The following is a 25,323-nucleotide window of genomic DNA, read 5'->3' as shown; positions in this document are numbered from 1 at the left end:
CTTGCCCCGCCGACTCCCCAACTCACCGACAATATCGGGCCAGGAGGGAGCCCAAGTCCTCCTGGCACTGGCGACCCCCCCCCCCCGCTAGTTGTTCGGGCCAGGAGGGAGCCCAAACCCTCCTGGCCACAGCGACCCCCTACCCCCACCCCGCACTACATTACGGGCAGGAGGGATCCCAGGCCCTCCTGCCCTCGACACAAACCCCCCTCCCCCCAACAACCGCCCCCCCAAGAACCTCCGAACGCCCCCCCCAGTCGACCCGCGACCCCCCTGGACGACCCCCACGACACCCCCACCCCCCTTCCCCGTACCTTTGTGTAGTTGGCCGGACAGACGGGAGTCAAACTCGCCTGTCTGGCAGGCAGCCAATGACGGAATGAGGCCGGATTGGCCCATCCGTCCCAAAGCTCCGCCTACTGGTGGGGCCTAAGGCGCCTGGGCCAATCAGAATATGCCCGGGAGACTTAGGTCCCACCTGGGGGCGGGGCCTGAGGCACATGGGCCCAACCCGACCATGTGCCCAAGGCCCCACCCCCAGGAGGGACCTAAGGCTCCCGGGCCTATTCTTATTGGCCCAGGCGCCTTAGGCCCCACCAGTAGGCGGAGCTTTGGGACGGATGGGCTAATCCGGTCTCATTCCGTCGTTGGCTGCCTGCCGGACAGGCGGGTTTGGCTCCTGTCTGTCCGGCCAACTACACAAGTACGGGGAAGAGGGGTGGGGGTGTCATGGGGGTCGGCCAGGGGGGTCGCGGGTCGGCTGGGGAGGCGGTCAGAGGTTCTTGGGGGGGTGGTCGTTGGGAGGGGGTTTTGCGTCGAGGGCAGGAGGGCCTTGGATCCCTCCTGCCCGTAATGTAGTGCGGGCTGGGGGTAGGGGGTCGTGTGGCCAGGAGGGTTTGGGCTCCCTCCTGGCCCGAACAACTAGCGGGGGGGGGGGGGGTCGCCAGGGCCAGGAGGACTTGGGATCCCTCCTGGCCCAATATTGTCGGGGAGTTGGGGAGTCGGCGGGGCAAGAGGGCTTGGGCTCCCTTTTGCCCCGATTGTGTCGGGGAGTCGGGGGGGCAAGAGGGCTTGAGCTCCCTCTTGCCCCGATCATGTCGGGGGTGCCGCGGTTGGCTGGGGCAAGAGGGCTTGAGCTCCCTCTTACCCCGATCGTGTCGGGGGTGCCGCGTTTGGCTGGGGCAAGAGGGCTTGAGCTCCCTCTTGCCCCGATCATGTCGGGGGTGCCGCGGTTGGCTGGGGCAAGAGGGCTTGAGCTCCCTCTTGCCCCGATCGTGTCGGGGAGTCGGGACAGCCAAGAGGAAGCAGCAAGACACCGGTAGGAGCTTCTACATGATGGGGGGGGGTCGGGAGCCTATGGGGGTGCGAGCGGTCCTTCGGGGTGCGGGTGCGTGCGAGCGGTCCTTCGCGGTGGGGGTGCGAGCGGTCCTGCGGGGGGGGTTGAATCGGACGTCGGGGGGGGCATCAGGCTTTCAGGGTGGGGACAGGACTTCAAGGGGTAGAGGAGAGTCGGGGCGGGCGAAAGGAGAGTCGGGCGGCGACGGCAGAGTCGTGCAGCATGCGCGATATACGGGTGTGCGCGGTATATAAAAATTTCTGTACATAGATTTGTGTTTTTCGCGTGCTATACCCGTGTGCGCGTTTTACACGGGTGCGCGTTATCTATGTGAAAATACGGTAATCATTAAGTCCACTGGGGGTCAGAGCTTGGAGTTCAAAAATCCAATACTGTTCCCTCCGTTGCAACCAAGATAATTTGTCAGATTATTTGGTTCACCCTAATTACACCACTCGTAGCAGGATCACTTACCGCGATGGTCGACATTCCAAATGCAATGATACTTGCGATATCTGCAAGATTACTATCGAAGGCAAGAGATGGCAACATCCTAGAACTAACAAATCTTACACTTTCAAATCAGTCACCACCTGTAAATCCAAGTGGGCTGTATATGTCATCATATGCCCCTGCAGCATGATATATGTGGGTCGGACTCAGAGAACTGTTAGGACCCGCTTAATTGAGCATCGGTCACGGCTAAACACTCAATTGATGAGTGCCCCCATGGTTCCACATTGTATCCAGCTTAACCATGCTTTTCAAGATCTTCGCTGGTTTATTATGGAACAATTGTTTGACGATTATCATGGGGACAAATTATCTTGGTTGCAACGGAGGGAACAGTATTGGATTTTTGAACTCCAAGCTCTGACCCCCAGTGGACTTAATGATTACATCGAATGGCAATATACTTACTAGTATGGGTTTCTTATGTGTTCAGTTTCGGTTGTACTGTTCCTGTTATGGCAGATACCTACCTTTTTTATTTTCAGTTTTTCTTTCTCGTTTTCAGTAGTTTCACAGAGTTTTTTCAGCGTATTTTACTTCATTCATTTTTTCATGTTTTTGAACAGATGTGGATCTGACTAGTCAGCTGTCTTAGTCAGCTGACGCATTCAACCAATCACATTTACGTCTGCAGTTTAAATCGGAGGCGTCCTCTTCAGTTGAGTGCCATTTTCTACCTTGCTTTCTAGCTGTGTCGGAGGAATCGAGAGACTCAGCGCAGCCAAGTTGTTCCTGAAGAAGGGGGTGTGCACCCCAAAAACGGAGTCCCGTAGGACGAAGTCACCATTTGCTGGCTGTTCTCACACGGAGAAGCTAAGTACTTCCAGACTGTGTTTTGGCTTGGCTAGGTTTGGACACTTGTTTTTCCTTTTGGCCCCCTGGTTAGGGGACAGAGACAAATTCAAACTTAGTTACTTGAGTGTGTTTTTTTGATTTTTCTTACTTTGCACGATTTTCTTGCACTTTATTTATTCATTCACGCGGAGAGAGCCTGGGGATGTTTCACAGTTAACACTCTTCTGGGTGTAAACCCGTGACAGCCTTTCCCTGGGATTTCCCAGTGGTGGCTGTGTGACTGAGGGCTCTCCCGTTCCAATAATTTATATCACATTAAAGCTAGCTTAGTCCTTTGTTTGTCCTTGTCTCTTTCCCCTATCATTGTTTACTCTTGGGGTTTGGGAGGTTTTTGCTTGTTTCTGGAATAAGTACGGCAGCCGCGCTGAGGTGCCATTTTGAGCAGCGCAGGAGGTTCCGACCCGTCCGGCTGTGCACTCCCTTGAAGCGTGCACCCGGGGCGGATAATCCCCCCCCCTCTTGGTAAGCCACTGTTAGGACTGGTGTATATTAGCTCCCTTTTGACAGAGGAACAATACAGACAAACCTTTACATTGTATTCCAGTCTTTCAATGAAGACACTTGGATATTCCTTCAAAGACCTTTCAAATAAGCTCCGTTTTTGGACAAAACTGTGACCTGGATCTATCCTGTTGATGATGCTTCTTTGCCAGAAGATCTGGGGTCTTCCTGCCAATGTCTTTGTTGCTTTACCCTTCTCCTGAAACCTTTGGGTTTGCATGCCAACTCTTTTAAATGCATTCAAGTTTAAAAGAGAGCAATAAAAAGCATGCTTTCCATAATGAGAGAGAATATTTATATCATAGTACAAGTATGCTACAATAATATCTCCTTTATAAATGAAATTCATTGTATTTAGCAGGACATATGGTATAAGCTGCCAGTTTTTCTTAATGGGAGAATTATGTGTGTTTAATGTTTCATATTCTTCTTTTCGTTGTCTCTCTCCATTCCCAAGGTCCCTTCTCTTGACTATGGTGTCGTCCTATGGTTTGATGCTTATATGCTGAAGAGAAGGAATTATAACACACCTTGCACTCAAGGACAATGGTTGATTCAAGGCAGGAGGTACAAAGGGGTTTCTGGCTCTTATTTTCCCTTCTCTTCTCCCTCTATTTTAGCCCTTCCCACCACATTTTTGTTTAGTCCCAGAAAATGATCTTTAGCATTTTAGGGATCCCATTGGGTTTCCCACTAAATTTCTGTCCCTAGTAAGGGATCTGTAATGGTTTTTCCTAATACTTAAGCTAGTAAGCCAACCCTTTATTTTGAACTCAGTCACTATTTTCTTAGATTGAGATACATAGACCCATATTGATTTCCAAGCACATCCAGGAAAAGATGCAGACTCAGAGAGAGGACTAAAAGACATCTCTACTGAGTAGCTTACAGGGAAGAGGGGAGAGCAGGAACTCTCCTCCCTGAAAAAAAAAAGTCTTGATTCCACAACATGAAGAGAGGTAGATAATATTCCTCATTGCTGATACAGAGGATCAGCATAGGATTCTCAGCTGTTTCCTGGGCTTCCATGCAACAGCCTCTATGTTTGATGAGGAGACAGGAGAGTATCACTAACCTATGTCATACCCCCCAATGTACTCATCCGGTACAAGCAGGCTAAGGAGAAAAAGAATCTTGTCTGCAGCTAGTGGTGTATCAAAAACAGATCCATTATCATCAGGTATTTGAGATCTGGTAGATGGAGAGTGATAGTTAATTTACTAAGACAGGGCTGCCCAAGTCCTCGAGATTTACTGGCAGGCCAGGTTTTCAGGATATCCACCATGAATAGGCATGAGAGAGATTTGCCTGCACTGCCTTCTTGGTATGCAAATCTCTCTCATGCATGTTCAATGTGGATATCCAGAAAACCTGGTCTGCCAGTAGATCTCGAGGACCGGACTTGGGCAGCCCTATACTAAGAGATTAATGCTTGCACAGAAACCAATTTGGAAAAGAAAAAGAATCACCCCTACCCCTGAACTTAAGTCTACAAGAAAAATTATCTCTGGAACAGTCAAATCCTAATATGAGTTTCTGTAAAGGCTAGAGTTGTCGTCAATGCTTTAAATCTCATGAATGGGATATACTGACTCAACATTTGTTGAATGTTTTATTCATCTGCAATTATTTTAGTTAATTTATCTATTATTTTGCTTTTGTTATTTCATTTCTTTAAATGAAACAAACAACAACTAAAAAAAACAAAACACAATAAAAGAGTCAGGACCCTCATCACACCAGCAATATTTGAAAAAAGGCCATATAGGTCCAATGTCCTTCTTCCCCTCCCCCCTCCAATAACTTGCATCCCACTACCCTCTCTATTGTACCCAGGTTGTCCCAAGGTTATCTGCCATATTAGATGCCATGTGATCCTCCCTCCTCCACCTACCCTAGGGTAGCTCAAAGCCCTTCCCTCAACCTCCTCATGTCTAGCATTTCTTCTTTCCTTCTCTACCCCTCCATAGCTCAGCATTTCTCTTTCCCTACATTCCCTTCCCCCCAAGTGATATCCAGCAATTCTCTCCCTTTTCCTCCTCATGGTGTTCAGCATCACTCTTCTTCCACCCCTTCCACCCCCCAAGGTGTTTTTCCTTACTGTAACCCCCTATTTCTTTGACTGAGGTAAAAGGTATCTCTCTTGAAATAAGATTTATTTTGTAGTCGTGAACACTGAGGGTTAAATTGATACCTTTCTCCAGGAGAAGGAGTGAATTACATAAAAAAATAATATATGTAATAACAAAATGTAATGTAACCTGGAAATAAAAATGTTAATTAAACCATTAACAAAATAGATATAAAGAAGCACTAAGGACTCTAAATTGAAAATAGAAATAAAATTTAATAAACAAATGCGGTATAACAAGAAATTTAGCTTCACTTCTGCTCCGTTCTTTGAATGTCCCAATAAAATCTTCTTTGATCCCATTAATTGTGTTTCACCATCAGCAATTACTATGCAGGATTTCTTATAAGTATTATTTATTCTTTGAAATCCTTTATCCAGGGAAAACTAACTGATGGGTCTAAGAACACTTTCTTTAAATAATGTATCTTACAGCCTCCAGCTTCTCCAAATTCTCCTTTTTTTCCTTGGGCTAGTATATTGGAAGCTTTTTGTCCTTTCTGTGTAGGGGTACCACATTGGTGCGCTGTTGCTAGTAGATCTCTCTCTCCCTGGAACCAACCTACTACTCTAACTAAAACCAAATCAATAAGAAAAACCCGATCCTAAATCTAATAACTCCACAGTTGCCTAAAATAGTTTCTAAGCTAGGGTCAAAAAACAGAAAATTGATGTTCCCTATACTATTTCCGTCCCTAAAATTTCCTTTATATAATCACAAAACTCATCCTTCCTCTAAACATTTCATGCATATAAATCTTTTCCCAAAATCCCAAAAATCTATACAGAAATGATTCCCAGAAAAAGATTTCCAAGGCAGTTTCACAACTTTGCTTCACTAATAGTCTCTCACAACATTCCACAGAAATCTGTCACAGGACATCTCATTAACTTCTCCAGAAATTAGCACCACAGATTTCTTACACAGAGACTGAAAATTTCTCCAGAAATCAGGTTTCAAAAGCAGTTCACAACTTTGCTTCACCAATATTTCTTTCATAACATTACATAGGAATCTCACACAGGACCTCTCATAAAATCTTCTCCAAAAATCAGCACCACAGATTTGTCACTCAGAGAATCTCTCAAAACACTTCCCAGAAGATTCTCACAGACTATTTCTAGCATCAAATAGTTTCACAGATAAAACAATTCTTCACATCGGCTGGAGAATCAAGAGAAGATAGAGAGGACAGCAATCGTCGTGGGGGACTCCATCATCAGACAAGTTGACAGCCACATAACGGGAGGAAGATTGGATCAGCTGGTGACCTGCCTATTGAGAGCCAAGGTAGAAGACATAGTGAGCCGTATCGACAGGATCATCGACAGTGTGGAAGAAGAAGATATGGCGGTGGTGATCCATGTGGGGACAAACAACCTGAGCAACAGGAAGTACTGAAGAACCAGTTCCGGATGCTAGGAAGGAAGCTGAGGATCAGAATGCAGAGGATAGTACAGTGGTGCCTCACACAACGAACTTAATTCGTTCCAGGAGCAAGTTTGTTATGCGAAAAGTTCGTTATGTGAAACGCGTTTTCCCATAACAATACATGTTAAAAAAAATAATTCGTTCTGTAGCATAAAATATGCTAAGATGACATAAAAAAAGATAAATTTTTGGTTATTATTTTTATTTAGATACATCTAAAAACATAATTGTTTTTTAAAACAACACACATTTTTTAAATTTAAAGACAGACTAAGTAGAGTCTAATTTTACAGTGAGAGAGGGCAGAGTCTCAGCGGCAAAAACTGGGACTTAACTGTTCATTTTTTTTTTTTTTCTACCGTGTTTCCCCGATGATAAGGCAGGGCCATCAAATAAGACAGCCCCCCCTTTTTAGAAAAAAATGTAAAATAAGGCATCCCCCCGCAAATAAGCCACCCACCGATACCTGCGCTTACCCGAATCGGGTGGTACGGTGGGTGACTCCGTGTGGTCCCTGGCACCCCCGACACGATCGGGGCAAGAGGGAGCTCAAGCCCTCTTGCCCCCCCGACTCCCCGACACGATCGGGGCAAGAGGGAGCTCAAGCCCTCTTGCCCCCCCGACTCCCCGACACGATCGGGGAAAAAGGGAGCCCAAGCCCTCTTGCCCCGCCGATTCCCCAACTCCCCGACAATATCGGGCCAGGAGGGAGCCCAAGTCCTCCTGGCCACGGCGACCCCCTAACCCCACCCTGCACTACATTACGGGCAGGAGGGATCCCAGGCCCTCCTGCCCTCGACGCAAACCCCCCCTCCCCCCAACGACCGCCCCCCCCAAGAACCTCCGACCGCCCCCCCAGCCGACCCGCGACCCCCCTGGCCGACCCCCACGACACCCCCAACCCCCTTCCCCGTACCTTGCTGTAGTTGGCCGGACAGACGGGAGCCAAACCCGCCTGTCCGGCAGGCAGCCAACGACGGAATGAGGCCGGATTGGCCCATCCGTCCCAAAGCTCCGCCTACTGGTGGGGCCTAAGGCGCCTGGGCCAATCAGAATAGGCCCGGGAGCCTTAGGTCCCTCCTGGGGGCAGGGCCTGAGGCACATGGTCGGGTTGGGCCCATGTGCCTCAGGCCCCGCCCCCAGGAGGGACCTAAGGCTCCCGGGCCTATTCTGATTGGCCCAGGCGCCTTAGGCCCCACCAGTAGGCGGAGCTTTGGGACGGATGGGCCAATCTGGCCTCATTCCGTCGTTGGCTGCCTGCCGGACAGGCGGGTTTGGCTCCCGTCTGTCCGGCCAACTACAGAAAGGTACGGGGAAGGGGGTTGGGGGTGTCGTGGGGGTCGGCCAGGGGGGTCGCGGGTCGGCTGGGGGGGCGGTCGGAGGTTCTTGGGGGGGGCGGTCGTTGGGGGGAGGGGGGGTTTGCGTCGAGGGCAGGAGGGCCTGGGATCCCTCCTGCCCGTAATGTAGTGCAGGGTGGGGTTAGGGGGTCGCCATGGCCAGGAGGACTTGGGCTCCCTCCTGGCCCGATATTGTCGGGGAGTTGGGGAATCGGCGGGGCAAGAGGGCTTGGGCTCCTTTTTGCCCCGATCGTGTCGGGGAGTCGGGGGGGGCAAGAGGGAGCCAGGCGGAGAGAGGGCAGTTAAGCGCAGTACCTGCGCGGAAGGATGCAGCTCGGGCGACTTCGTTGTGTGAAACGAAGTTCGTTGTACGAATCAAGACATAAAGTTCGTTGTGCGCAGTGTGCGCTGTGCGAGGCGTCCGTTGTGTGAGGCACCACTGTATTCTCGAAGATCCTGCCGGTACCCAGGGCTGATGAGAAGAGGCAGATGGAGCTGAAAGCAGTCAACGCGTGATGCAGTGCTGGTGTGAGGAAGAAGGATTCCACTTTGTGCACAACTGGATGACATTCTTGGGGAAGAGCAAACTATTCAGAAAGGACAGACTCCACCTCAGCAGAGATGGAATGAGGCTACTTGAAAGCAACATCAAGAAAGAAATTGAAAAGTTTTTAAACTAGGAAGAAGGGGAAAGCCGACAGTCGACTGAGAGAGAGAGAGTCGATGGTTCAGAAACCAGTATACCCGGAGGATACCGTGCAGGAAGATAGAGGGGAAACTCACCAGATCACAGGCAAGACAGATTGAAAGGGACATAAGAGGGAAGGAAATGCAAGAAAGGAACAGGCCGCAAACTCAAGTGTATGTACACGAACGCAAGGAGCCTTAGAAATAAGATGGGTGAATTAGAGGCTATGGCACAAAAAGATAATGTGGACATCATCGACATCACGGAAACATGATGGACTGAAGAAAATGTCTGGGATACTGTGCTACCAGGATACAAACTATACCGCAGAGATAGAGTGGCTCAAAAAGGTGGGAGTATTGCCATATACGTCAAAGAGGGAATTGAATCTACTGGAGAGAACTGCCACAACATACGGATAAGTTAGAGTCTCTATGAGTCAAAATTCCAGGAACAAATGGACAGGAAACAAAGATCGGCATCTACTACCGACCCCCAGGGCAGTCCGAAGAAATTGATGGAGAAATGACGGAAGAGATTAAACGCAACTGCAAGGGAGGCAATGCAGTTATCATGGGTGACTTCAACTATCCAGGGATAGACTGCAACCTAGGCACCAGATTGTGCAAAATACAGCTATTAAGATCATTTGTGGTGCAAAAAAATACAATCACGTTTCACCCCTTTTGTTCAATGCACATTGGCTACCAGTTGAACATAGAATTAGCTATAAAATTTTACTCTTAACACTCACAACAAAATTAAATAATCAACCGGATTCCATCAACAGACTTCTAATTCCCCATAGCACATCAAAATTCCTCCATTCAACTTCTCAGAATCTCCTTGTCATACCCTCTTTAAAATCGATTAATGCGTTGCATTCCAATAACTTTGCGGTTACTGCCCCTACCCTATGGAATTCGCTGCCTAACCACTTGCGCTGTGAATCTGATTCAAAACAACTTAAAGCAAAACTAAAAACATTCTTGTTCCAAGACGCTTTTGGATAACAACTGTCCTCTTAAGGGCAAAATTTAAAATAACTGCTTTTTTACCCTAACCTATTGTCTTTCCCTTTTATGTTGCTCCTTTTCTATAAATAATTGTAGTTCTTCCCCACTACCCTAATGTTTGAAGTTGTTCCATACGTTACATCAAAACCTTCTGTTATGTTTGGACGCTATCTAGTATCCCTTGTTTTTATGTGCTTTTATGTAATTTTATATTGTAAACCGCTTAGAAATCTAAATAAGCGGTCTAAAATTTTTTTTAATAAACTTGAAACTTGGATGCTATAGGTGATTCCTTCCTGGAACAACTTGGCAAGGAAAATACAAGAGGAAATGCAATTCTGGACTTAATTCTAAATGGATTGCGAGGACCGGCACAAGGTGTAGAAGGAGAAGGGACGCTGGGAAACAGTGATCACAACATGATCTGCTTTGACCTGGACGCAGGGGCGAAACATCGGTCCAGAACGACAGCCACGGCACTGAACTTCCGAAAAGGGAATTACGAAGTGATGAGACTCATGGTGGGGAAGAAGATTATGAAGAGGATAAGCACTGTAAAAATGCAAGAGCAAGCTTGGTCCCTTTTTAAGGACACAGTCACCGAGACACAAAATCTATATATATCGCATATAAACAAGGGATCCAAGAGGAAAAAGAACATGGAACCAGCATTGTTCACTGTAGAGGTGAAGGAAACAATCAGAGACAAGAAAACTTCATTTAAGGAATGGAAAAGGTCAAGAATGGCCGAAAACTGGAATAAGCACAAACAACATCAACGCAGGTGCATAAGGCGGTAAAAGGGGCCAAAAGACACTACGAGGAAAATATAGCCAAGGAGGCGAAGAACTTCAAGCCGTTCTTTTGATATATTAAGGGGAAATGACCAGCGAAGGAAGTGGTGGGACCGTTGGATGACCATGGAATAAAGGGAGTGCTAAAGGAGGACATAGCAATTTCCGACAAACTGAGCACATTTTTTGCATCTGTATTTGCCTAAGAGGATATACACAGCATACCGAAACCCATCAGGCTTGACGGTCAGTCTAAAAGAGGCATGCAGGTAGATCGATAGGCTTAAGAGCGATAAATCCCCAGGACCGGATGGCATCCATCTGAGGATCATCAAGGAACTGAAAGGGACTATAGCTGAACTGCTTCAACTAATAGCCAATCTGTCGATCAAATCGGGAAAGATTCTGTAAGACTGGAAGGTGGCAAATGTTATGCCGATCTTCAAAAAAGGTTTAAGGAGAGATCCGGGAAACTACAGACCGGTGAGTCTGATCTCGGTACTGGGAAAGATGGTAGAGGCGCTGATAAAGGACCGCATCATTGATCACCTTGACGGGCACGATCTGATGAGGACCAGCCAGGACGGCTTCAGCAAAGTCAGATCTTGTTTGAAGAATTTGCTGCACTTCTTTGAGGGAGTAAACAGGCAGATATACTAGGGTGACCCGGTCGACATTGTATATCTGGATTTTCAGAAGGCGTTCGACAAGGTTCCACATGAACGACTACTTTGGAAAATTGCGAGCCATGGAATTGAGGGTGAAAAACTCACGTGGATTAAAAACTGGCTGGAGCATAGGAAACAGAGAGTGGGGGTAAATGGACAATACTCATATTTGAAGAGCGTCACCAGTAGGGTGCTGCAGGGCTTGTTGCTTGGACCCGTGCTCTTCAACATCTTTATAAACGATCTGGACATCGGTACAACGAGTAAGGTGATTAAATTTGTGGATGATATAAAATTATTCAAAGTAGTGAAGACACAGGGGGATTGTGAAGATCTGCAACGTAATCAAGCTCGAGAAATGGGCATCAACATGGCAAATGAGGTTCAAAGTAGATAAGTGTAATGTGATGCATGTCAGTAACAAAAATCTCATGTACGAATACAGGGCGGTACTTGAAGAGACCCCCCAGGAAAGAGACTTCGGAGTTCTGATCGACAAGTTGATGAAGCCGTCCGAGCAATGTGCAGCAGCGGCGAAATGGGCGAACAGAATGCTAGGAATGATAAAGAAGAGGATCATGAACAGATTGGAGAAGGTTATCATGCCGCTGTACCGGGCCATGGTACTCCCCCCACCAAGAATACTGCATCCAGCACTGGTCGCCATACATGAAGAAGGACACGGTACTATTCAAAAGGGTCCAGAGAAGAGTGACTAAAATGGTTAAGGGGCTGGAGGAGTTGCCGTGCAGTGAGAGACTGGAGAAACTGGGCCTCTTCTCCCTTGAAAAGAGGAGACTGAGAGGGGACATGATTGAAACATTCAAAATACTGAAGGGAATAGACTTAGCAGATAAAGACAGATTGTTCACCCTCTCCAAGGTAGAGAACGAGAGGGCACTCTCTAAAGTTGAAAGGGGATATATTCCGTACAAACGTAAGGAAGTTCTTCTTCACCCAGAGAGTGGTGGAAAATGAACACTCTTCTGGAGTCTGTTATAGGGGAAAACATCCTCCAGTGATTCAAGACAAAGTTGGATAAGTTCTTGCTAAACTGAAACGTACACAGGTGAGGCTGGACTCATTTAGAGCACTGGTCTTTGACTTGGGGGTCGCTGCGTGAGCAGACTGCTGGGCACGATGGACCACTGGTCTAACCCAGCAGCGGCAATTCTTATGTTCTTATGTTTTCACCCTTGGATAAATACCAGAATCTATATATGAAACCTCAACTTCAACCAAAACCTCTAATTCCTATTCAAAATTCAATAAAACCAGCTATAATTACCTCCTCACAAGGCACAGAAACCAAACTACCTGCACACAGATCCAAGTCACCTTCCCAACTGTCAAATCTGACAGTTAGAATGTTCAAGCATCTGATGCTGATCTCTGCACTAGGATAGCACACCTGTGCAGGAAATCACCAACATAATACCAAAACTGCACCAATACAAAAGATACACAAACCAAACTTTTCAAAATAGGAAAAAACCCACAGGCCTTACAATTCCAGATTTTATTTCTTTAAAAACCCTTTAAAATCTTCTTTAAACCCTGTTTTTCTCACTCAGGTAACTTTTAAACTTTTAACCTTGGTTACATTACCCTATCTGGGGTGGCACCAATGCGGTAGTCAGTTTGCCCAACACAACATTACTTGAGACCAATATGAAGCCTTGAGCATCCATGCAAGCTGAAGGCCTGCCAGGCCCTGTACCTTCTGAAACAAAAGTTTGGAGACAGCAAGATCTTGGGATCTTGATCATGCACAGATACTGAAGGGTTTCTGCTAGGTACTTGTGATCTAAGATTGGCCTCTGTGGAAATAGGATTCTGGGCTAGTTGGATAATTGGTCTGACCCAGTATAGCTATTCCTATGTTCTTAAGGCCCTGATGCAGTGTCTTCCAAAGGCACACTAACTAACACTTTGATTGCCTCCCCAACCAAATTGTGGCATGCTCAGTGGATGTCTTATGTACCTAGTGGTTGGGCTGACCCTCAATGTGCTCCCTGTCAATAAAGAATCTCCAAATATGCACTTTTAAAGTAAGATCCACAACAAATGGTAAACTACAATATTATTCAAGGGTTGTTTCATAAGTCATAGCAACTGGGGTTTTTTTCTCTCAAAAATGTGCCAACACTGGAAATCGAAAATATACGTTTGAAAGTGTGTGACATGTACTACTTCTTAATGTTGCCACCAGATGATGAGGTCAGGCATCTCTGGTAGGTGAAAAGCAAAAAACATGGCATTTGAAATTATCATTTTATTATGGCATTCAGTGTATAACATGAACAACAAAGTACAATCTGTTTAAGTGTTAATATCCTTCAAAGTAGTCTCCCAGGTTGTCCACAATTCGTTGCCATCGATGGAGAGATCTTGCAACACCCTCCCTAGTCTCCTTAGTCCATGTAACTTCGATCTAATTCCTAAAGAGAAGAAGCCATTGCGTGGGAAACACTTTGCTAACAAACAGGACATTTTAACTGCATTTCAGCGAGAGATGGCACACATTAACGAATCAAATGCAGTAGGTTGTATTCACTGTCTTCCCCATCGATGGCCATGAACTGCCATAATAAAACAATGATTTCAAATGTCATGGTTTTTGCTTCTCCCCTACCAGAGACCACTGCACTCTGGTGGCAACATTAAGAAGCATGTCACACACTTCCAAACATATGTATTAGATTTCCAGATTTTGGTGTATTTTTGAGAGGCTCCTGTGACATCAGGAGTACAGACAGAAGCAGTGGCGTAGCATGCACCCTTTCCCTACCCTGTACCTCTTTTAACTTCCACAGCTCGCTGCCTTCATCAGACTGGCTCTCTCTCTCTCTGACATCACTTCCTTGGCGTTGCTGCTTGCGCCGGTGAAGAGATAGAGTGGTGTGATGTGGGGGGAAGGGGGAAATGAAGGCGCATGCATGGTGGGGGGGGGGAGGAGTGGGAAGGAGCGGGAAGGAGCGGGAGGGCGGAGACGAGGAATGGAGTTGGCGTCCTCACCAAGACAGCACCTGGGGCAGACCGCTTCCCCCTTACTACAACATTGAATAGAGACTATGGATATCAGGGTGCTCATGTTCTGTCACTTGTAGAGGAACAGGTAGCAACTAAAGAATATCAGTGGAGTGCCAAGGTATAAGAATAAGCTCTAATTACCAGCGACCCCCCATCTCTGATGTTTTCCCACTCCCTATTCTTTTCTTTAAAAAATTGTAGATCCTCCTATTTCCCCCTCATTTCAGTTTTGTCATGTGTAAAGTCTGTCTATTATATGTTCTACCTATGTATTTTTATTGATGTACATCGCTTTGAAAATTTTATATAAGCGTTTTATCAAATTTTAAATAAAACTTGGAAACTTAGTGAAACCAGTTCCTTGGAGTCATGAGGTCGGTGATGGTAACGGCACAAGAAGCAAGAGGGTGATAGGATCCCAGCCCCACCTCCATAAGAAATGAGACTACTGGCTGCAATAAAGCAAAAGCAATAGCAGCTTTAAGAAGGAAGAGGGAGGGGCAGGACCACAGGCGACAGAGTAAAGGATGTGGACGAGGAGTAGGAATGTGAAGGGAAGAAGGATAGAAAACATGACAAGGGCAAGTGGGAGGCAGAGAATGGAAGAGAGCATGGGATGGGCAAAAGAAGGAGGAAAGACAGTGCTTATCACCCCATACAACCATCATCCACATCCACGTTCCTCCCCACAACACCATGCATGCACAATTATCCACACACAGTCCACTCCCCAACGACATGTACACACGCACACAAAAATGCACATATACCCACACCCATGCACCTTGCTAGTCCTGATGTTGTAAATGTGGAATATAAATCCCTAAATTGAACTGAATAGCAGTCACAGCATCAAAGTTTAGTCATCTGGACACTGGTCTCTTTTGGGAAGGACTATTTAATTATAGACTGAGTCGGCTCTGAAAGACCCACAGAATCACAACTCATGAAGTAATGTTTGGCATACTTGTTTGCACAGTTGCTTAACAATTTCAATAAAGAAAACCCCCCCCCAAAAACCCTATATCCTGGTCAGTGATTCCCTCAGCCAGTTTAAACTGAATTTGTTCTTTCTTTCCCAGAATAACTTCCAATATGAATGCAAAAAGCCACTATGGCTTTTTGGCAGCCCCAGTATTAGAGCTTTCCCAAGTTTTCTCGTCTTATTTCCTGGTCTGGTTTAGACCTGTTTATCAGACTTTTGTTAGCATTTCACAGCCCCAGCTGTAGCTACCCAGCAGTCTACTTTGAGCCTGAGAAGAGTATCTCTGTGGCTTTCCCAGGATCATAAACTGTTATATTATTATTATTATGCTTTGTGTTTCCTGTCTGAAGCATGTGTTTTCATTATAGTTGTAATCTTGGTCTCACTCAGATTCTGTGGGCACAGGCTAAGCTCTTTAGGACAGATACCTGGGACCAGTTGTATACAATAGAGTTAAGGTTGTCAAGCTGGACACAGGATGGGGCCAGGCTAAATCCCAGTAGGCCGTGTGATTTAAGGTATAGTTGTAGCAATGTCCTGAAAAGAAAAAATGCCCTCCTACTTCAAGAATAGCTTTAAAAACTAGAATTTTACCTGAAAATTTGGTTATTTCTCCTTAATAGACTATAAATATTGGTTCATTGCACACAAACATACCTCATTTTCAGTCCACTATAAATGCTGACTTCCTTCTGACTTCTTGCCACTTAGAGGCTCCACATTCTCATCCTGTCTGGCAACTCAACTGAAGGCTGCAGGTGTCCCACTCGCATTCAGGACCAAACCTCCCTGTCTGTCATCACTCTCAGGAGATATGGTTCCTCTCACCCACCTCCTGACCACAACAGGCAATTTTCTCCTGCTCTGCTCATGGGGTCTTCATTCTCTCCTCCCCCCAGCTCTGCTACTCCAGCAGAGATCATCATCATCTTGTTCTCAACATGGATGCCACATAGCATACCCTGTTCACTCCATGAGTCTTGGTAGGGAATATGGGGCAACCAAAGACCATGTGTTCAGTAAAGCAGAGAGCTTTATTTCCTCCCAATTCCATGCATAAACACAGTCAGCCATATTTGCAAAACATCTCCAACTTATCAGTTTTCTTAACTACACCCACCTAAGGCAGTTCATCAGTTTCTGTCACCATAATGACCCCAGAAGAACCTCCTACCTTGTGCTCTGCAGGAGAGGCATTCTCCTGGAGGAGGGTCACAGTTTTGCTGAGGTAATTCATGATAACAGTTCTTTTACTCAGTTGAGTAGTATCATCTTTATTTTTCTTTTTTCAGATTGTGTGGCACACGAATCCTGCAGCCATATGCTGAAAGGATAGCCATGGTGTCTACCAGTATAACCATATCATTCAACTCTGAGATCATCCTAACCGGACCAGGAGTGCAAGCTTCTTACAGCCTCTACAATCAAACAGATCGTGAGTAAATGTGTGGCCTTCAGTGCCATCTAATCCTTTCTGCTTTCAAGTGCTTTCTGAAATTTAAGATCTTGGGTTTCTCCCGGGTTTCTCCAAACCTGGTTTCTCCAAACAAGTCCTCTTTTGTAGGGCTCTGTCGGGCCTGAACAGCACTGGTGTTGGGGCCAATTCTGTTCAAAATGTTTGTAAGCAATATTGCCAAAGGGTTAGAAGGTAAGGTTTGCCTTTTTGCAGATGATACCAAGATTTGTAACAGAGCAGACACCCCAGAGGGAGTGGAGAACATGAAAAAGGATCTTCAAAAGTTGGAAGAATGGTCTAAAGTCCGAAACTTAGTCATTTTGCAGTGATAATCAAAAGTTTGATGAGGTTGCCTGGATGGAACTTATACGTTTTTACATAGACAAAGTCAAAACAGGTATAAGTTCCAATTAGGTTGCCACTGAGCTGATCGTAGCTACCGTGATTAGTTTAGCAGCAACCCATTCACCCCCCCCCCCCCCCAGCAAAGACTACCATCAGGAGGGATGCCCAGTCCTTCCTGCTGGACACCCACACCCTCCCAAAGGTAGCCCACATGAGCCCCCAAGCCGACCCCCACCATACCCCCCCTACCCGTACCCACCACCCCAAGCCCATTCGGACTCCCCCTAACTTTTTTTTAGATGGCCGGACAGGTTTTTCCTGCATTTGGCCAGCAGGCCCGCATTCACTGGATTGGCGGGCCTGCCCCTTCCCAGTGCATCTTGGTCAAGAGCATTCATTACTTTTGTGTGCTGTATTATACTATAGATTTGAGGGATCTATGCCTAATTTACGTTTCATTAAGTATACATTCCTGTGCACAAAGTTAGGTGTGGATCCCAGCACTACGTACTATTCTGTAAAAGGATGACCAACTCTGAGCGCTGTTCATAGAATCATGCTCAGTGCACTTTTTTTGCTGCCCAATTTGGGTAACATTTACTGAATCTAGTATGAATCAAGATGTTGATGCCAAGGTGTGGAGGGGGATTGTCCCCTTGTGGGGTTATTATCCCTGCAACAAGGGAGAATTGAGAGATGGGTCTAACAATATATATCCTCCTTTTCTCAGCCTGTCCAGGAGAATTCTTATGTGTCGTGAATGGACTTTGCGTCCCTGCCTGTGATGGAGTAAAGGATTGTTCAAATGGACTTGATGAAAGAAATTGTGGTATGCTATCTCACGTACTTCTTTTATCCCTGTTCCTTTAAGAGCACTTACTTTTTACATCACTGAAACATTCTCCTCTTCCCCTGGACTTCCTTCCCTCCCCATTTTTTTCCAACCATTTCTGAAATCAAACTCTGACTTGTAGAATGTTCAGCCAGTTTGAACATGATAAAGTCATACTACTAGGGACCAGCAACAAGCAAGTTTCATTTTGTGTTGTTTCCCCATATTTCTGGGAATGTTCATTTTATTTGTTTTCATCTGACCATTTTTTTGTCATGGAAGCAAAATTGTTGAGTGTGCGCTTTTTTGAAAGAGACAATGTACAAAGCAGGCACACTTTTTCTGAAAACACACACTATGCATGCACAATGGGCGCCCTCTTTGCAAATAGTGTGCACTTTCTGAAAAGACTATACACTATTATTGGCAAATGATAAAACAGGAGTTTTTTTTCTGTTCACATTCCTATATCTGTTGACATTCCTATATCACTGCAAATGAATGCCCATCCATATGTACTACCACAGATTATACTTGGGGTCTGAAGCTAGGAAATCATTGGCTTTTATTTCTCTTTATCTTCAGACTCAGCAGGAACATTTTTTTTCAGCTGATGGAATAAAGAAGGACCATCAAATCCATTTATTCAAATAAAATGGATTGGCTGAAAACTGACCTTTTTTTGCTGATCTGCTAGTATACACCTTAGGCGCCAGCAGTGGCGTACCTAGCATATGTGACACCCGGGGCCCATCATTTTTTGACACCCCCTCCCATCTATATGAAAAATATGATTTTTTGTAACAATCTACATATCACACAACAAGAGTGTACCTAGGAAAAGGCAGCATCTTAAACACTGCAGTGAGCACTAGAACACCAACACATACATTGTAAAACTAAACAAACCAGATCCTGCACAGTCAATTGATCCTGTACAGTCGATGCTATCAGAAAGCCATGTCCCTTTCATACACACAGACAGATACACCCTTGCCCAATATGGAATAATCAGAAACTAAAAATAGAAATATGTAGACAAAAGTTAAACTGAACTGCCAAGAAACCAGACTCTGCATACAATGCAACACCACAACACCACAAAAACAGTAATACATGTCCTTTAATACTGTGCAAAATATAAAGACAGTAGATGTAAATTTGAAAAAACTGATACATAACAATCACCACTTTACAAATTAACAAATAAAAATAAAACAAATAATGAGAAATAAGAAAATACCATTTTATTGGACTAATCCCCGTAAGCTCGGTCCTCATCCCCACAAACCACCTGATTCCATCCACACAAGCCTTGAATTGTTTTATATTGAACTTATTATATTAAAGTATAAAAAGAACCAATATTCTGTACAATTGTCAATTTATAAATCAGCGTCTTCTCCCCACTCTCTCTTCCCCATTTCCCTTCAGCGTTCTCAGCCCACTCTCTCTCCACTTTCCTTCAGCGCACACACATAAAAACAAGCAAGTAATTTTATATCATTTTCATTCTATTCATTCATAGAAATTAAAGTCTACATAATGCCAGTCACATAACAAAACATGATTTTACAAAAATAATTCCCTGCACAGTCAAGCCTGCAACGATTACTAGATGTCTTTCAGCAGCTACCCTCCCTCCCTCCCCCTTACCTTCGTGGCCAAGTCAAAATGATCTATCAACAATAAAATTTTAAAAACACAAAGCACACTGTATGCAGAAAAAATGTTAATTTTCATTTATATTCCGCGGGTTTTCAAAGAAGTCAAGGCAGATGACTTTATGCAATGTTACCTCAGTAACAACTATACAAAAATAGACAAATATACCCCCTCCCTTTTTACTAAACCGCGATACCGTTTTTTAGCACAGGGAGCTGCGCTGAATGCCCCACACTGCTCTCGATGTTTATAGGCTCCCTACGCTAAAAACTGCTATTGCGGTTTAGTAAAAGGGGCCCATAGTGCAAAATATAGACAGCATATATAAATTCTCAAAACAAACACTTTTGATCACTAAATTGAAAATAAAATCATTTTTTCTACCTTTGTTTGATAATTTCATCAGTCTCTGGTTGCACTTTATTCTTCTGTCTGTGCATCCAATATTTCTTCCCTTCTTTCAGCCTCCTGTATGCTTCCTCTCCTCCAGACCTCATTCCCTCCCCCAACTTTTTCTTTGTTTCATCCTGTCACCTTCTTTCTTTCTCTCTCCATGCCCCCTTTCTTTCTGTATGTCTGTCTTTCTCTCTCTCTCTGTGCCTCATTTCTTTCTTTCACCCTGCCCCCTTCTTTCTCTCTCCATGCCCCCTTTCTTTCTGTATGTCTGTCTTTCTCTCTCTCTCCGTGCCCCATTTCTTTCTTTCACCCTGCCCCCTTCTTTCTTTCTCTCTCCATGCCCCCTTTGTTTCTCTATGTCTGTCTTTCTCTCTCTCTCCCCATGCCCCATTTTTTTTCTTTTTTTCACCCTGCCCCCTTTCTTTCTTTCTGGCTTCCTTTCCCCCCTGTCCCCCCCCTATTTCTTTCTTTCTTTCTGGCTCCCTGTCTCCCCCTTTCTTTCTTTCTCCCTGCCCTCCCCTATGCCACCGCCATTGGGAAACATACTGCTGCCACCACCGCTGGGGATAGGCTGCCACTGGCCATTGGAAACAGGCTGGCGCTGAGTTCGCCCTGCTTCTTTTCCCGCGGGCCGACCAATTCTCGCTGCCCGATGTCAATTCTAATGTCGGAGAGGACGTTCCGGGCCAGCCAGCCAGCCAGCGATTGGCTGGCCCAGAATGTCCTCTCCGATGTCAGAATTGACATCGGACGGCTAGAGTTGGTCAGCTTGCGGGGAAGAGAAGCAGGGAGGGAGAAGTCGGCGCTGGCTTGTTTCTGATGATGGCAATGGCAGCCTTTCCCCAGCGGCAGCCTATTCTCCGGTGAGTGGCCAGCTGTGCACCCCCTTGGGCCGTTCACCCGGGGCGGATCGCCCCCCTCTCTCCCCGTCACCCCCTTGGTACGCCACTGGGCGCCAGCTCTGTGGGTGCTAGAGGACCCTCAACTTCTTCCAGCATTGCCCACACATCAGAACTGCAGAGCTTCAGGAGAAAGCAAGAAGAAAGACTGTCTCTGTAGCTACTGTTTCCTCCTCCCCATGCAGCCTATTGGTCAGACATTCCTTAGCCAGCCAATAAGCTGCAAAGGAGGCAGGACCAGTAGCTTAGGAATAGGCTGCAGGAGAAAGCAGGACTTAAGGTTGGTGTCTCCTAAACTACTGGTCCTGCGTCCTTTGCAGCTTATTAGACAGGGAGCAGCTCAGACAGGCTTCTTGCCTTTAGTCTACCATAGAAAGAGACGTGTTGAGGGAAGCACTAGAAAAGGAATAAAGAATTGATAGAGAAGCAGGACAAGGAAAGAGTAGACAGAGACACTGATAGGTTGTAAGAGGAAAAGAAGCTCAGGAAAGAGATATGGACTGTGAAAGGGAGAACAGAATTGAAGTGAATGCAAGCTGGGTGAGAGGAAATGGGATGTGATACAAAGATAAATGAATAAGGAATGGACTGGAGAAAGAGAAACCGAAGAGGACTGGGAGAGAAACTCTGTACTATTCAAAGAGGATGAAGCTGATGGGGAGAAAAGGGCTATAAGAAGAGAGAAGATCTGGTTGGAGGAAGAAAGGGATGGAAATTTCAGAAGAGATGATACTAGGAAGAAAACAAATAAGAACAAGCAACGAAAAGATAAGCGTCGAACCATAAGCACAAAAATCTAAAAATTTATCTGCTATCCCTCACAACTGAGCAAGCCCAAGAATCACTGAGTAGGAGATATATTACTAATTGGCTGAGTAAGTTTTGGATAGCTACTGATATCTGCTCTTTTCTTCCAATCTTGCAGTCACTGGCTGGCCTGGACCTTCTCTCTGACGTCAGAATTGACGTCGGGGGGAAGGCTTGTGGGCCGGTAGCGTGCAATCACTGCACGCGCCTGGCCTTTCCTTCCCCAGAGTTGCGACGGGGGATAATTGAATGGAGCTGGCAGGTGGCAGGTTGCGGCAGTGGTGGACCAGGGGGGAGGAGGAATCGGTGGCAGGTTGGCTTGGAGGCAGGCAGGTTTCAGCACGGATCAGCTTCAGGGGAGGGAGAGAAGAAGAAGGTGAGACAAAGGCTGGAAAGCAGTGAGGGGAAGGGGGCATGAACTCGGGACACAGAAGGAAGGGGGCATTAATAGGGCAGAAGGAAGGGAGGGGGCATTAATAGGAAAAACAGTAAATGTGGCCATTTTACACCAGTGAAGGAGGAGGGGGCACTAACATGGGACATGGGAAGGAGGGAGGGAGGGAATAGAAAGGGACAATTGTTGGACCTGAGTGTGTGAGTGAGAAGGAAAGAGATGATGCACATGGGGAAAGGAAGAGGAAAATTGGGCATAGAGAGGAGTAAAGTAGAGATACATGGGGAAGATAAGGATGAAAGGGAGGAATGTTGGCTATGGTGGTAGAGAGGGAATAGAGGGTTAATTGAAGGGGATCCAAGAGGGAGGAATGCTGGGAATAGTGATGGAGGGGGGAGATGTGGCATGGTTTTGGAGAGGGGTGATAGAAGGAGAAATGGGCATGAGGCTGGTGGGCATTAGTGAAAAATGTTGCACATGATCTGGGGGATGAGAGAGGAAGAAAAGTTAGACTCCTGGAGGGACAGAGAGAGATGTTGGTTGCGGAATAGAATGAGGTCTGGAGTAGAGGATGCATGCAGGAGGCAGAAAGAAAGAAATATTGGATGCACAGTCAGAAGGAAGTGCAATCAGAGACTCATGAAATCACCAGACAACAAAGGTAGGAAAAATGATTTTATTTTCAATTTAGTGATCAAAATGTGTCAGTTTTGAGAATTTATATCTGCTGTCTATATTTTGCACTATATATGTCTATTTTTCTATTATTGTTACTTAGGTGACATTGCATATTTTAAAGTCATCTGCCATGACATATTTGAAAAATATCTGAATATAAATGATAATTAACATTTTTTCTGTGTATAGTGTGCTTTGTGGGTTTTTTTAATTTTGTGGTTACCATTATGTATTAATAAGAGTATATTGTGTGTATATGAAAAATGGATGGAAGTTATTGCATTACAATTATTATTATGGGGTGGAGTCAGGGGCGGAGTTTGGGTGGGTGGAGCTTGGGCGGGGGTACTCAGTTGGTATTTGTTAGGCTTAGGGGGTACTTGGCTTGAAAAGGTTGAAAAACACTGATATACACCAGCATGGGTTATAAATAAAAGAGGTATTTCTGTGGATATGTTTAATTTGTGGTGGAAACAATGCATGACGATTCACAAGCCAGTACCAAAAGATTGTCCACTTAACTTTGGAAAAATCTTTGACTTCTGAAATTCTGCCCATCAAACTTGCCCATCAAACAAGATTGTTCAGGCAGTTCAGGTGGGCACCATCCCAGAGGCCATTGCTTACCCAACAGCCCAGCGCCATACTACTCATGAAACAGGAGTCACATCCAGGAATTTTACAACTCGCTCAAATAATCAACCAGAGTTTATTGATAGACTCCTAATTCCCTATTATCCCACTAAATCTCTTCATTCTACATCACAGAATCTCCTTGTTGTACCATCATTAAAACTAATTAACACGTTGAGATCCAACAACTTCGCTGTCACTGCACCCTCTCTTTGAAATTCGCTGCCTAATCATTTACGGATTGAATCCACGATAAAGCAATTTAAAGCAAAACTAAAAACATTCTTATTCCAAGATGCTTTTGGATAAAAACTGTCCTTTTAAGGACTAAAATAATTACAGCTTCTACCCTCACCTATTGTTTTACCCCTAAGTGTGCTTTTTCTCAAAGATTGTACTTCTACCCTTCTTTCCTAATTGTGGTACAGTTAGTATATATGTTTTTGAATGTGTCTACTAACCTAACCGGGTTCTGTATAGTATTTTAACTCCAACTTGTTTTGTTTCTTTTAAGATATTTTTTTTATTTCTGTACACCGCCTAGAAATTTGATTAAGCGGTATAAAATTTTTTTTAATAAACTTGAAATTGGATGGTGTCTCCTGCATGGCAGCAAGAACAACTGTCATTTGGGCCATTAGGCTAATCCTTGTGGCCTTTTTAATCTGTACTATCTGAGGAAAAATGCAAAATTGTCACTTACCAGAAACCAGAAAAAATATTCAGGCTACTAATCAAAATTAGCTATACATTGATCACTAACTAGGGAACATCTAACTTGCTTATCCATATATGCTTAAAACTTATGTATACAGTATCAGGCCATTTGAATTGCTATATGAACTGATATAATCTGTATTAGGTAAGGGCATTTGATGAAAATATTATTCATATAAAAGCGATATCAAGCCACTGTCTCCTGGATTCTATAAATGATGCCTAAATATGCATGTGAAATCCAAACACAAATAAATTAGATAAGCCGTCAGCGGACAATAATTGGCTGTTAATGAGCAATTGACATTAATTGGCACTAATTTGGATTTGGGCGTGGATCTGGCTGCACGTGATTCTATAAAAGTCCTTGCCTCAATCCTCTTGAGTGCAATCCAAAAGTGGCATGTGCAGGAGGGACATGTGCAGGTCAGGGACATTCACGAAAAAATGTGCGCAGAGTTACAAAATTCCAGGGAACCATGCCCAGCATGCGTGCCGGGATTTACATCAGGTTTTACCCAAATTTACACCAGGTTTCACCCAAATTTACACCGGGTTTCATCCAAATTTGGGCGTGCAAACCCCATTCAATTCTATACTATAAAAGGTGCATTGATTTTTTATGGCGCCTATTTTTCAATCTTACATATACCTAGGAGTTCTAAATTAAACAGATAGTGCTGGAGTTATGACTATTTGTTTATCCTATGCAACTACCTATATAGATTATCCCCACCCCTATTACAAAGCTGCGTTAGGCTTTTTTTTATCACCAGCCGTGGTGGTATTAACTCCGATGCACATAGAATTCCTATGAGGGTCGGCGCTAATACTGTCACGGCCGGTGTTAAAAAAGACTAACACAGCTTCAAGTCCTAAGTTAATAATGGCACTGGCATTTAGTTTAATCCTGTCACCGCTTTGGCTGAAAAAATGGCCTCATTATAGACAAATGGCTCTGAATGTCCCAAATATTTATCAAAGCCAGGCCAGCTGCCTGTATCCATAAACATCAACATAGCAAACAGGCTGTATTCACAGGAGAAACCCTCTTTGTTATTTTGTGTTCTTGTTTCTGTTTCTTGCTCAGTTTGCTCAGCAGCATTTCAGTGCCAAGAAGACAGCACCTGCCTGGATTTATATAGGGTCTGTGATAAGCATCTGGATTGCAGCAATGGAAGTGATGAAAATCATTGTCATGAAGGTAAGGGA

The 25,323-nt window shown here is 45.1% G+C and overlaps 1 protein-coding gene across 1 annotated transcript in view; it reads left to right on the top strand.

Moving 5' to 3' along the window:
* The window catches only part of TMPRSS6 (transmembrane serine protease 6), a 105,809-nt gene that overhangs the window by 57,777 nt on the left and 22,709 nt on the right, over positions 1 to 25,323 (top strand). The window contains exons 10-13 of the mRNA XM_033932836.1: positions 3,663 to 3,772; positions 16,582 to 16,724; positions 17,821 to 17,919; positions 25,202 to 25,315. Coding sequence (XP_033788727.1) covers positions 3,663 to 3,772; positions 16,582 to 16,724; positions 17,821 to 17,919; positions 25,202 to 25,315 — 466 coding nt within the window. The remainder of the gene's footprint in view (positions 1 to 3,662; positions 3,773 to 16,581; positions 16,725 to 17,820; positions 17,920 to 25,201; positions 25,316 to 25,323) is intronic.

Source organism: Geotrypetes seraphini, chromosome 2 (assembly GCF_902459505.1).
Source record: "Geotrypetes seraphini chromosome 2, aGeoSer1.1, whole genome shotgun sequence".
Taxonomy (NCBI): domain Eukaryota; kingdom Metazoa; phylum Chordata; class Amphibia; order Gymnophiona; family Dermophiidae; genus Geotrypetes; species Geotrypetes seraphini.
This window is presented reverse-complemented; position numbering and strand designations above follow the sequence as displayed.